The following is a 13272-nucleotide window of genomic DNA, read 5'->3' as shown; positions in this document are numbered from 1 at the left end:
CTTATTCTCTTCATTTGCCCACAGTGCTTCTTTTGGAGTAAACAAAATCTCAGATTATTGAAAAACAGCCTTTTTGTGGAGTACTTCTGAAATGTCAGTAGTAATTGAAATTCTGCCAGAGCATAAACATAGGTTTTTCAGTGCTTGATTTTTTTTTTAAGATTTTATTTTATTTTATTTTATTTGAGAGAGAGAGTGAGAGAGAGACCACAAGAGGGGGTAGGGTCAGAGGGAGAAGCAGACTCCTCGCTAAGCAGGGAGCCCAATGTGGGGCTCGATCCCAGGACTCTGGGATCATGACCTGAGCTGAAGGCAGTTGCTTAACCAACTGAGCCACCCAGGCGCCCCTTGTGCTTGATTTTTGAAAAAGAAACAGAGATATAAAGAGAATAATGCTATTTTTAAAAACTAAGTTCATCTCTATCATTGCTTGTAGCTTCTAATTTAGCAGTGTAGATAGACTTTTATCATCAGAAGAAAGAAAACCAACTAAAATTATAGTTAACCTTTGAATGACACAGGTTTGAACTATGCATATACTGATTTTTTACAGTACAGTATAGTTCCTGTCTTTTCCTTATTATTTTCTAAATATCATTTCTTTTTTCTATCTTACTTTATTGTAGGGATACAATTTGTAATGCATATAACATACACAACATGTCTTAATCGACTGTTCATGTTATCAGTAAGGCTTCCGACGCACAGTAGTAGGCTCTTAGTAGTTAAGTTTTTGGAGAGTCAAAAATTATACACAGATTTTCGACTTGGGAGGTAGTCATTGCCCCTAACTTCCACGTTGTTCAAAGGTCAACTGTACGTTCCAAAAATCCAGAAAGCATGTTTCAATTCCTTTGTACTGATCCAGTTCCTAATTACTAAGCAATGCTACATTTATTATTTCCTTTGGTACAGAATTGGAAATTCCATGGAAAACTTAATTTGAGGGCAGGGGCTTTATGTTTTGAGATACAATTGTTTAAGTATCAGTGCTCCTCCACGTAAATTTATGTAAAGTTTTCATTTTTACTCTTTCAGTCTTCTTAATTTCATGTTTCATTAACATGTTTTACTTTTAAACTCTTTAGAATGAAACTATTTAGAATAAAATTAAAAATTTATATAATCTCTTTTGGGTCATATATCACATACATGCAATAAACGTTTTTCATTAGACAAAAAAGGATAAAATTGTCTTTGGAGAGAAAATTAATTGGAAATTTTTTAATTTTGTAACTAATAGAACTTGTATATAAAGAAGGGAATATTAAGTTGGATAGTTTATATAATTATATTTATATAATTATGCAATTTGGGTAACATCTGTTCTAGGAAAATAACTCTTTCATCTTATTGGCATATGTTCTCTATTAAAAATAAATTTCCAAACAGGGAGCTGGGACAGATGAAAAAGTACTGACGGAAATTATTGCTTCAAGGACACCTGAAGAACTGAGAGCCATAAAACAAGTTTATGAAGAAGGTAAACGTTTGGAATTTTATTTCCCCTTCATCTCACTGTCACTTTTTCACTTTTCTAAAGTGAGTGCAGTTCTTCACGGTTACAGGAGGCAGGCCATATGTGATTCCTGAATAAACGAGTGAGCGAATGCATGAATAAGCAACAATTCAAGCTTGTTTTCCTTCAGTAAGGAAAAGACTGCTTTTTCCTAGACCTGTATCTATTTTGGTACTTAAGAGAAGCTTCTGATGAAGATGGGAGTTTACTTTTATGTAGAATTTGCAGCTCGTGTAGGGACATACAGGTTGTTTTTCTTTTCCATGAACTTCAAGATGTAGGTGGTTTTTCTTCCTGAAAAAAAAAAAATCAGTTTTAATATTAGTAGAAATTAAGCGTTATCTAAAAGACCCTTTTGGAATTTGAGAAAAGAAACCTTGTCCAGACCAGAGTTGATGAAAATGTTTGAGTAAATGTGTGTCATTTTAGTCAATGGCAGTGCTTGAATATTCTGCATTTTAATTTTTCTCTTTGGTGTGCCTTTTTTTTGTGAAAAAAAAATCTGTCATTTCAATCTGAAGTATGTTCTGTGAATGGAACCAAGAAAATGAAATAAAAAGTAAAGGGAGACTGTTCTTTGCTCATCACATTTTCTGTACCAGACTCTTTCCCCTACCTGACTGAGCAGACTCCTGAGATTATCAGCTCAGTCAGCGGACCAACAAGCTGAGTGCCTTCAGCTAGGAAAATGTGTCCTTGTCTTGGCATTAGTTTATTTATTTTAGAAATGACATTGTAACTCAGCAAGTCAGAACAGTGTGAAATTTAAATGATTAACTTTCTGAAGTGCTGGATCTTTCTTTCCTGCTTCTCTTGTTAAAGTTGGATAGGTCCCAACCACTAAGGCAGAGGGGATACATGTAACTGCAGAAGATCACCTACGAGTTTTATTTGATGTAATATTCAAAGATCTGTCTCTGGGCGTGTTGACGTTTGTGAGAGAGCCTTTGTGTGCTGGATGACAAACGGGGTGCTGTCATGTACTACGCCCTGGCTGTGTGTCTGGTGGTGCACTGGCTGTCACGAATGACACAAAAGGTGCACATACCATAGCTCCCGTCCTCAAGGAGTGTGCAGTCTCTTGAGGGGTGACATGATTTAGAAACTGACTGCAGCTGTTAAAGGATAGCAAAACCCAAACTAAAGTCAAATACCAAAAAATGTTTCATGCAAGAATCCATTTAGAGCGGAGAGGTCATCAAGGCTTTTGATGTTAGAAGAGGCTCTGTGGTGCAGTCAGACAAGGTTTCAAGATGAGGTAGGTTTTGGGGAGGTGAAGAAAACATTTATGGTGTGTTCATCCCTGTCTGCAATGCCATGGAGATTAGAGTGAGAATAGTATATGGAAGGAGTGGAAAGAAGCTGGCTGTCTTGGAGGGTATGTGCATGTCTCGTGCGGGAGATAAACAGAGTAAATGCAGGCTGTGTTTCGATGGTTTTACATGACTGGGTGAGAGCTTTGCACTTGATTCAGGGGTGGTGTAATGGGCGATGGAGTACTGAAGGAAGGAGATTTGAATCAAGAGGCTGATTAGGTAGCTATACGTGTGGGGAGGTAAGCTAGGCAGTTATGGCCCAACCTAGGTGGGCCATAGGTTGGTGGGAGGTATGATGGGGATAGATTAGAGGGAGGGGAACTATGTGAAAGGATTTGATCATTAATCACTTACAGGTTTTGTAGTACGCGAAGGGATAGAAGAGTCCTTCAACATTTTGTATTTGGGTAACTAGTTGAAATAAAGATGGAGCTCTTCTAGACATATTTATTTATTTAATATTATATTATGTTCAGTTAGCCAGCATATAGTATTTCATAAGTTTTTGATGTAGCGTTCAACAATTCATTAGTTGTGTATGACACCCAGTGCTCATCACCATACGTGCCCTCCTTAATACCCATCACCCGGTTACCCCCTCCCTCTACCCCCTTCCCCTCTGTAACCCTCAGTTTGTTTCCCAGAGTCCAGAGTCTCTCATGGTTCATCTCCCTCTCTGATTTCTCTCCATTTGGTTTTCCCTCCTGTCCCCTGTGGTCTTCTAGACTTTTTAATACAGAAGTGTCAGGCTTTTAAAGTTTGTCTGCTTTCAAATAATGATTAAATACTTAAATGTCTTGGAGCTGCCTTCAATAGTAGCTGTTTGAGTTAGTGAAGAGGGTGCGTAGACTTTTGTAGATTCCAGTTCTCCCCTTTCCTGTGGCATTATGTGGAATAACTGGAAATAGAGCTAGGAAGGGGCATATTTTAAAACATCACTGCTGTCTCTCAGAGTTAACTTTATTTGCTGCAGAGGAAAACATATCTTATTAGGGGAAAGAATGGCCATGCCTAAAGAAAGAAAAACTCAGAATTTTAGAGGTTAGAAGACCTTTGGAAACTAATCATGTAAAACTTTTGGAAGAAAGCATTAGAGTTTAAAATTATGATCAATTGTATGTTAGAGGCTTTCCTGTACCCATCACATGTCTACAGAGTATTAACTGCACTGGTTGAGAGTGTTTCTAAATGGCTGAGTCTGGATTTAGGCTTGAATTGAGTGCTTTTGAGAGACTTTGTTTTCTACCAGTCACTCATTTAAGCATTTGCCTTTAGTCTTTAGAGCACTCAGAGATGGAGTAGAGAACATTTATACTAATCAAATATTCCTTCCTTTATGTCTCTTCCATTTGATTAATGGGGCAGGCTACCTTTTTTAGTTGAAAGAAGCTATAAATAAGTATGAAATTATTCTGTTGCAGAATATGGCTCAAGCCTGGAAGATGACGTGGTGGGAGATACATCAGGGTACTACCAGAGGATGTTGGTGGTTCTCCTTCAGGTATTGGGTAGAGACTGTTTAGAGTTTGATTAAAAAATCTGAAACTGGACTTGTCTGGATTTAGTTAAGTAAGGTCATTTAAAATTCTTTAATCATTTCTCATACTTGCCTGATTGTGGTTGTATGTTGCCTGTGTTTGTTTGTTTTTCAGAATATCTGACCTAAACTCTCAATAGCTAGCTAACTTAACGGTTTTTTTATTTTTTTTATTTTTTATTTTTTTGCTTTATTTAATTTAAGATATCACTATTCTCTTTCATTCATAAGATTTAAAATCAAAAGGGTCAGATTGGTTTTGGACAGTGCTGTGTGATGATGTGAAATATTGTAGAATTGCTATCTTAAAATTGTATTATTCCTAAGAGAAAGAGCTTTATGTGCACAACCATCAGGTGGAACTAATTTTCCTTTTGAATAAAAATGCTCATGTAATTCAATAATGTGACATTATTTCTTGTAGGCTAATAGAGACCCTGATGCTGGAATTGATGAAGCACAAGTTGAACAAGATGCTCAGGTGAGATGTGATATGTGGTGACTTTATTATGACACTTGAATGAAAAAAAGAATCCATGATAATGGAAAATCGTAATATAGATTGTGATAGCATCTAAAAATAATGTTATTTATGGGCCCTTTACAAATCATAAGACTCGTAAGTATATTTTTTCTCATTTTGACCTGGCCAGCTAAATATTTTGTCCCAAAAGGGAAATGAAATAAAATGAGTTACATATAAATAGTGAATTTTGCCTAGATATATATATATTTTTTGGTGATCATGGAAATTCACAAAATGGGTAATTTTACCAAAAACCACAGGTATTATTGATTCCACTGCTAGTGAGGCAGTAGGTGTCTTGGCAGGAGAGGATAAAGAGAAAAGAATGAGGTATTTTAGTGATAAATGGTGTTTTAATACATAGTAGATTATCAGTTACCATAGTATTTGGGAATTCCTCCACCTTTCTTTCGATAGAATTCTAAATAGGATTGTTCTCTTGTCAGCTGCTTTTAAATGACTCCCAAATGAAATTCTGTACTTAAATGGCTTTTAAATCCTAGTATAGTTTCAAGTAATAGTATAGTTAGCAAGTAATCAAATCTTAACTATAGAGAACAAACTGATGGTTACCAGAGGGAAAGTGGGCAGGGGAGTGGGTGAAATAGGTGATGGGGATTAAAGAATACACTTATGATGAGCACGGAGTAATGTATAGAGTTGTTGAATCACTGTATTGTACGCCTGAAACTAATATAACATTGTATGTTAACTATACTGGAATTAAAATATGTTTAAAAAACTTAAAAACATAAGTAGTCAAATGTGGGAAATAAATATTAGGAAATTTGAAACATGAGACTTTAAAACTGGAAATTGGTAATAAAGGAATTCTTTGCATTCATAGAATCAAATACCGTAGTCCTGTTTCTCTGGTCACATGTTTCAAGTAATAAACAATTCTTTTTTTTAATATTTAAAAAAAGATTTTATTTATTTATTCATGAGAGACAGGCAGAGGCAGAAGCAGGCTCCCCACAGAGCAGGGAGCCTGACTCAGGACTCGATCCCAGGACCCTGGGATCACACCTGAGCTGAAGGCAGATGCTTAACCCACTGAGCCACCCAGGTGCCCCAAGTAATATATAATTCTGATTGTTAGTCATACACCATGGAAAAAGGAAGAACCATCTTCACTCCTCCAGTTGACTCTTCTCTATGAAACAACTATTGGATGTGTAATCTGAATTTGCTAATGGGAAAGAGCATTATTATTCTTTTGGGTGGGTAGATCTCTTTGCCTTGCTGGAGACAGAAGGAGAGCAAATGGATGTGTACTGAGGACTGTCTATGCAGTATTTGATGCTTCCCTCACTATCCTCCATAAAATGCAAACCTCTTGTGTCACGTCCCTAGATAAAACCTTAAAACTTCAGTGGATCCCATTATCCTCAGAATAAAGTTCAAGGTCCTAAATGTGATTTATAAGCCTCTTTGTTATCTGTCCCTTGCTTTCTTTTGCCTCCAGCCTCTCTTGCTCTGTCTCCACCTGCCCCTTCCTCCACCCATTCACCTGACTACTTCCTCTTCGGGAGTCAGTCCTCAGGTTAGTTGTTCATCAGGTATCCCTGCCTGATCCCTCCTCTCCCCCCCCTCCCCCGCCAAGTGTATGTCAGGTGCCCCTTACAGGGGCAGTCCAGCTGCCTTATATTGAAGCTATTTACTTGACTGCCTGCCCAGGGCACTCCGAGCTGTCCGTTCAGTTTGTATCCTTTGGATCTAGCATACAGTAGGCACTCAGTATATAACTGGTGAATGGATTAGTATATACCTCTGAAGTACAGGGGAATAATTTCTCTTTTATAGATAAAGAAACTGAGGCTTAGGGATTTGAGAATCAAACCCATGGCCCCCACTGACCAGTAGTGGGGCTGGGATTTATACCTGGGCCTGTCTAACCCCAAAGCCCTTTCTCTTTCAACTAGACAACAGTCTGTGTTCTTGCCTGCTAGTTCCTCTCCCCCCATCGCCTATACCATATAAAAGGCTTATTAAATACAGATTGGAAGCACAAATCCAGCTTAACTCTGCCTTCTTGGAGGAAGAAATTTGCCTCCTTGAGAAAGTGGTAGATCAGCCCTTCAAAACTACTCCCAACTGTTGGAGACTACGTTACTGCTTTCCAAGCATTAATTATTTGTGGGCTTCATAGGAAACGGTGTGATTCTCACCCCTGGACTCTTCAAGAGTAGTCTAGATGTGTTTTGGTGGTCACGGTGGAAGAAGCCAACTCTAGTAGTCTCAGATGACGGCAGTGAGGCCTACATTAGTGGGCAGTGGGCTGATTTCCCAGCATGACTGGTGGTGCAATGAGAGGATTGCTGCAATGTGAGGCCAGGGAGTGGAAACAGGGCATTTTCCCCTTATTTTCATTGATTTCTCTCCTCAGAGCACTCGGTGTATAGCAGTGCTTCTCAGACTTTTAAGTGTTTGTGAATCACCTGGGCATCTCCTTGAACTGCAGGTTCTGACTCAGTAGGTCCGGGTGGAGCCTGGGATTCTGTATTTCTAACGAGCTCTCAGGTGATGCCTCTGGGGTCCTGGGACCACACTTTGAGTACCAGGGCTGTATAGGTGTCACCTACCTGTTGTGCAGAGCATATGACCATTCAGGACCGTGAAGGGGAAACTTTATACATCTGAAAACTGTCTTATGAAGTTACTTTAAAATATCCCTTGAATAGTGGCGCATGTGGGTGGCTCAGTCGGTTATGCATCTGCTTGGCTCAGGTCATGACCTCAGGGTCTCAGGGAGCCTGCTTCTTCCTCTTCCTCTGCCCCTCCTCTGGCTCCTGTGCTCTCTCTCTCTCTCTCTCTCAGCTCTCTCAAATAAATAAAATCTTTAAAAAAAAAATCCCTTGAATAGAATTCAGGTTTTCTTTACCCTTTCGGTGATCAGGAACAACAAAGAACATGCTGCACTGGCTATTAGTCTTTGATTCTTTAAAAACTATTATTGGGGCACCTGGGTGGCTCAGTTGGTTGGGCATCCAACTCTTGATTTCTGCTCAGGTCTTGATCTCAGAGTCCTGAGATGGGCCGCCTCAGGGCCTGGGACTCTGTTCTCAGCAGGGAGTCTGCTTCTCTCCTTTTCCCTCTCTGCCCGCCCCTCCCCCACTTCACACTCACATGCGCGCTCGAACACTCTCTCAAATAAATAAATAAATCTTTGAAAAAAATGTATTATTACTAATGAATTCAGCTTGTTAAAAATAATTTTCCTTTTGGTGTTATGAAAAAGAACACACCCATTTCTTTCTGGTAGCAGGGGCAGCTGGACTGTTGTCACTAATGGGAATTTTTCTTAATTGAGAGTAAGCTGAGACAAAGGGCCCTTTTATAAGCTTTTGAATTTTTTTCTCTGCTGATACCTGGCACTAAGAGGATTCCTTTTATTTCAGGGATTTGATAAGCCACAGTGAGTCATTCACCCAGGAATTCAACATTTTGTAGATAATCCACTTTACTTTCTTACATTTTTATTTTTATTTATTTATTTATAGTGGGGTTTTTTTTGTTTTTTATTTTTTATTTTTTTTACTTTCTTATATTTTTAATGTGTTAAACTGATTTTACCTCCTCCCCCTCTAAATCCTCCTTTCCTGATCTTGGAGATAAACCTGAAGGAGGGGGAAGAAAAGGGAAGAGGTAGGGAATCAATGTTTACTGAGTACCTGCTATTGATTACCTGACACTCTTTGATGCATTCATTATAAAGTTACATAATCTCCATTAATGACTCTGTAGAAATATTAATCCTATTCTAGGTGAAGACACTGAGACTCAAGAGATTAACTCATCTAAGATCTCACAGATAAGGATGAGGCCCAGGTCTTTTTGACTCCAAAACCTCTGCACTTTGCACTGAACCAGAGGTTATCAAACTGTGTTCAACTGTAAATCCCCCCCTGAGGGAAGGGGGGAGGGTGAGGAGGTGTGAGGGGCCTTCATCCGAAGCTGCTCCGTGGATGTTCAGCATCCTCATTTAGAAGAAAGCACTCTTACATTAAAACAAGACAAAATAAAACTTTTAAATAATTGTTCCGCATGAAGGTTATCATTACTGCATATGATTTACTTAATAGTTTTAGAGTAGATATTGATCTCAAACATAATTCTTTCGAGAAAATGAAGAGATTATAGTTTAAAATAGCCATTTCACAAATTATTCCATATAACAGGCTTAACTGCTATACCTACTAGAGGAAATTTCTAGAAATATAGAATAGTTGTTAAGAAAGGAGTGCTTCAGGAATGCTTGTATAGTAGGGGATGCACCCTTTCTCTCTTTTAGGCGTTAATGTGTGTGTATATCTTATCTATGTGTAGAAAACATATTAGAGGTAGTAACCAATATCTTTGGGATATTGGCCTTCATGGTAGTTTTTTTCTTATTCATGTTTTATCTCATACAAAATTTTTCAGTGAACACATGTTATTTTTGTTATTAGATTTAAAAAGTTATTTTAAGACAGGTCTATAATACCATGATATAGTTCTAAAGTTGAGATACTTGCCATGCCTTTCATAGTAACTCTCTTTTCAGTTTTGAAGAACATTCTCACATAACCAGGATTGATATTATTTATTTTTATCATTAAATTGATTTCAAAACTGATTGTAAGGATATGACACGTTTTTTCAAAATTCCCTGGAAATACAACAAAAAACAGATATATATCACCAAAATCTATATTCTTAAACACACTATGACCAAAATTTCTACATCCAAACACGTGCTATGATCACATCACCTTCTGTCCTTATTTGGTTTGCCGCTTGTGAGCATAAAGGCCAGTCCAAGTAGCAGGCTCAGCAAATTGCATTTGTCTTGGTTTAATAGGTGTACTTAACTAGAAATGAACAAAAGGATAGTATAGACATTTTAAAGGTTGATTCACTGGGTTTTAATAAATTATCCACATCTCAATAAGTGGACTCAGGTTTAATGATGGTGTTTGTATATAATTTTATTTTTTCAGCAATTATATGAACACTAAAAAGCATATATTTTCCATGTAAAAAAAGTAAATATGGACACTCAAACTATTCAACAAGTATATATTAGTTGCCTACTATATGCCAGGCATTGTGCTATACCCACAACCTTTTAAAAATTCGTTGTGATCTTTTAGAAATGTGAAAACTCTTTGTAGCTAGTTTTGGTTAAACTGCAGCTGAAAAGAGAAAATATGGAGTTTATTTTTTATCATGTGTTGCTGAACAACTGCCGAGTAAACAAAACAGAAAACATAGTTAAGCTCCTAGTTAAATTCTTTTCCAGTCTGTAAGTGGATGTGTCAACAGTGAGGTAATCAGAAATTTCTACCACCCACACCATTGCCCCCGAAAGCCTGGAAGTACCATAGACATTTTGGGAACACTTAATCTTGCCCTGTTGCTGTGATTTATTGCTTACTCATTAATCTTCTGTGGCACAGTTCAGTGGCAAGCTCCAATGTAGCTCCAGACTCACCTCACTGAGTTTTGGAAACATTAGAATTGAAAAGTAGAAGATGATGAATTAGGCTAATTAATGTACAGGGAGTGAAACACCAGTGTCATTCAGAACCTGGAAATGAGATGGAGAAACGGCTTACTAATTGAGGTTGAAATTTTCACAGGCTTTGTTTCAGGCTGGAGAACTGAAATGGGGGACAGATGAAGAAAAGTTTATCACCATCTTCGGGACACGAAGTGTGTCTCATTTGAGAAGGGGTGAGTGAAAAGAATGTGTACGGTACAGGTACTTTGGTTAATTTTGAAAGTACAGAAGCCAGTGTGCCAAAATATGTGCTTTATAATAGGTGCTTCCTGAGTGAATTGGTTTTTGTATTTCTTCCTGTTGGTAACCTTGAAAAATCTCATCATTCTCTTTGCTGCTGTTTTAGTTTTACAGAACTAGAGATACTTAGTCCCCCCTTTGCTATCAGGGTGACGAGGGAGCTAGGCCTCTGGATTGTTACTCTCATAGTCACTAACCGCTGAGCTGTGGCTCACTTCAAGCATTTCGTCCTAAATAGTGGCACCCACGATCTCTTCTCTAGGTATTCATCAGTTCTTGTGGTATCAGGTGGGAAAGAGCTCAGGTGACACGAAACCCTACTAATTGGGGCCTTAAACACATGGCTGATTTGGCAGGACCTGGGTGGGCTCTCTGTTTTTCTACTTCACTGTCCTTGGTGTTTTGGGGTTTTCTTTCTCGTGCCCTGTACCTGATTGTCACAGGAGGGCTACTGTAGCCCCAAATTTATCAACATTAACAGCAAGAAGAAAAGAAAGGGGTAAACTAATCATATCTGTTTATCACTCTTGATAAGGAAAGATTACTCAGAATCCTCTCTAGTAGATTTACCTTTGGGTCGCATTGGTTATAACTAGTAAGTAGAGGCTGGGAACTCAGTGAACAAAGAACCTTTATAATCCATTATTTAGGGCTTGGGTATATTGAAGCTCTGTGACAAAGTCAGGGTTCTGTCGGCAAGGAAAAAGGGGAGATTTGTATTCAGTGGGACAATACCTGGTTAGAGTATCTTCTTTCTGTACAGAATAATCCTTACAGGATTGAGAAATCATTTTCCTTTTTTATAGTGTTTGATAAATACATGACTATATCAGGATTTCAAATTGAGGAAACCATTGACCGAGAGACTTCTGGTAATTTGGAGCAACTACTCCTTGCTGTTGGTAGGTGGTTTTACAATGTATATAATATTAATGGTGTTAAGAGCTAAAGTGTTTCATTCAGTTGAAGCTGTATCTGAAAATAACCACTTCTCTCTTTATGAAGAGCTTATTATGATTTTTGAGTGAAGCGAACTCCCGCATTTCCAAATCAAAGTCTGTTTTGATATTGGAAATACATGATTATCTGGTTAGTTCATTTAATCCTATGGAAATACTAAAGCAACTGTTTATAAAAATCATTTTGAAGCTTTATTAAAAATATTATTATTTTATTTATTTTTTTAAAGATTTTATTTATTTATTTGACAGAGAGAGACATGGCGAGAGAGGGAACACAAGCAGGGGGAGTGGGAGAGGGAGAAGCAGGCTTCCTGCAGAGCAGGGAGCCTGATGTGGGGCTCGATCCCAGGACTCTGGGACCATGACCTGAGCCAAAGGCAGACGCTTAATGACTGAGCCACCCAGGTGCCCCCAAAATATTATTTTGTTATGAATCTGAAGTGTGGGCATTATCTCAGAGGCTTGTGAATATTGTTTCTGATACTGGGTAGAATTGTAGTATCCCTTTGAATACTGTCCTCACAGCTTTGAGGCAGACTGAGAAATTGGCATCTGAGCTAGAAAAAGTGTCTTTTGTATGATGGAAGATGTGGTGATGGTTGTTTTCAGATTACTTTGGAAATTTGTTTTAGCTAAATATTCAGAATGATCTGGAAAAATTAGAGAACTGAGTTTGTGCAGTTTATGGTAGTATTATATACTGTCCAAATCCAGGGAGAGTCTAGTCTGTGAGTTCCCAGGGACCCTAGTTTTCATATGGGTTTGGAGTGAACGTCTGTTTGTTCTGAGTATTTGGCATTGAGCTCGAGTTTTTGTACTGTCCTCTGGAGAATAAGCTAAAGCTGTGCATGAACCGGCACTAATAGTAGCCTTTGATTTGAGTTCCACACTTAATGAATTTTAATAGAAAACTTTCACACAACCCCTTCATAATTAGAATACACTTAAAATAATGGCGTTTAAGCACTGGAAGAGAGAGAATAACTTCACCCCCCAATTAATGAATTGTTATTTCTGTATATTAAGGAATTTTTATAGGGATAGTTTCTGAAGCTGAGCTGACTGAGGTCTGAGCAGCCCTAACACAGAGTAGATACATACATGTTCAGGGAAGATACTCTTTTCTGTTAACCAGTTTATCTGGTGTCTCTCCTGAATTGGGTAAGTCTCGTGCTGCTCTATGTAAATCATGGGTAGTAAGGCATCTGGGGAGAATACCTAGGGTAAGATTACAGAAAAATAGTCCCAAGATTTGTCAAAGATTAGATGGAGTGGGTACCTTGTGTTATTTGCTTGAATATGTTGGATCAGAAACTTCCAGGATGTTTGTATCCTTTCCTGAGGGTGAAGAAGGTTGTGGTGTAACAGCCCAGGCTGCCCAAACTCTGATAGCAGAAAGGTGCTTAGAACAGAGGGGTGTTGAAAACCTCACACGTCCTGTTCTACACAACTTTCTCTGCAGAACTCAGAACTTTAAGGAAATTCCATCCCAGTTTCTAAGAAAATACTTGGTGAATAAGGAGATCAGATCAGCCTGCAAATGAGCAGTTTTTTAGCGTAGGTTATTTTTATGCTTGTAAATAAGTAGAGCAATAAGCATGAAGCAAGTTTTGATTTTTAATCACTA

At 38.1% G+C, this 13272-nt stretch overlaps 1 protein-coding gene and 1 long non-coding RNA gene across 3 annotated transcripts in view; one reads left to right on the top strand and one right to left on the bottom strand.

Annotated features, from left to right (window-relative positions):
* ANXA5 (annexin A5) overlaps positions 1-13272 on the top strand; it is a 31029-nt gene that overhangs the window by 15581 nt on the left and 2176 nt on the right. For both annotated transcript variants that reach the window (XM_025874110.2, XM_073892214.1), the window contains exons 6-10: positions 1393-1483; positions 4257-4336; positions 4797-4853; positions 10523-10616; positions 11490-11585. In XM_025874110.2, coding sequence (XP_025729895.1) covers positions 1393-1483; positions 4257-4336; positions 4797-4853; positions 10523-10616; positions 11490-11585 — 418 coding nt within the window. The remainder of the gene's footprint in view (positions 1-1392; positions 1484-4256; positions 4337-4796; positions 4854-10522; positions 10617-11489; positions 11586-13272) is intronic.
* On the bottom strand, positions 1676-13055 carry LOC112826030 (uncharacterized). Its single transcript, XR_003208830.2, has 3 exons — positions 12925-13055; positions 9653-9751; positions 1676-1813 (listed from the first exon to the last, which is right to left on the bottom strand). It is a non-coding gene; the product is annotated as an uncharacterized lncRNA (long non-coding RNA).

Source organism: Callorhinus ursinus, unplaced genomic scaffold (assembly GCF_003265705.2).
Source record: "Callorhinus ursinus isolate GAN/ISIS: 27379988/994484 unplaced genomic scaffold, GSC_fseal_2.0 scaffold4, whole genome shotgun sequence".
Lineage (NCBI taxonomy): Eukaryota > Metazoa > Chordata > Mammalia > Carnivora > Otariidae > Callorhinus > Callorhinus ursinus.
Note: the sequence above shows the minus strand (reverse complement) of the source record. Positions and strands in the feature narration are given on the sequence as shown.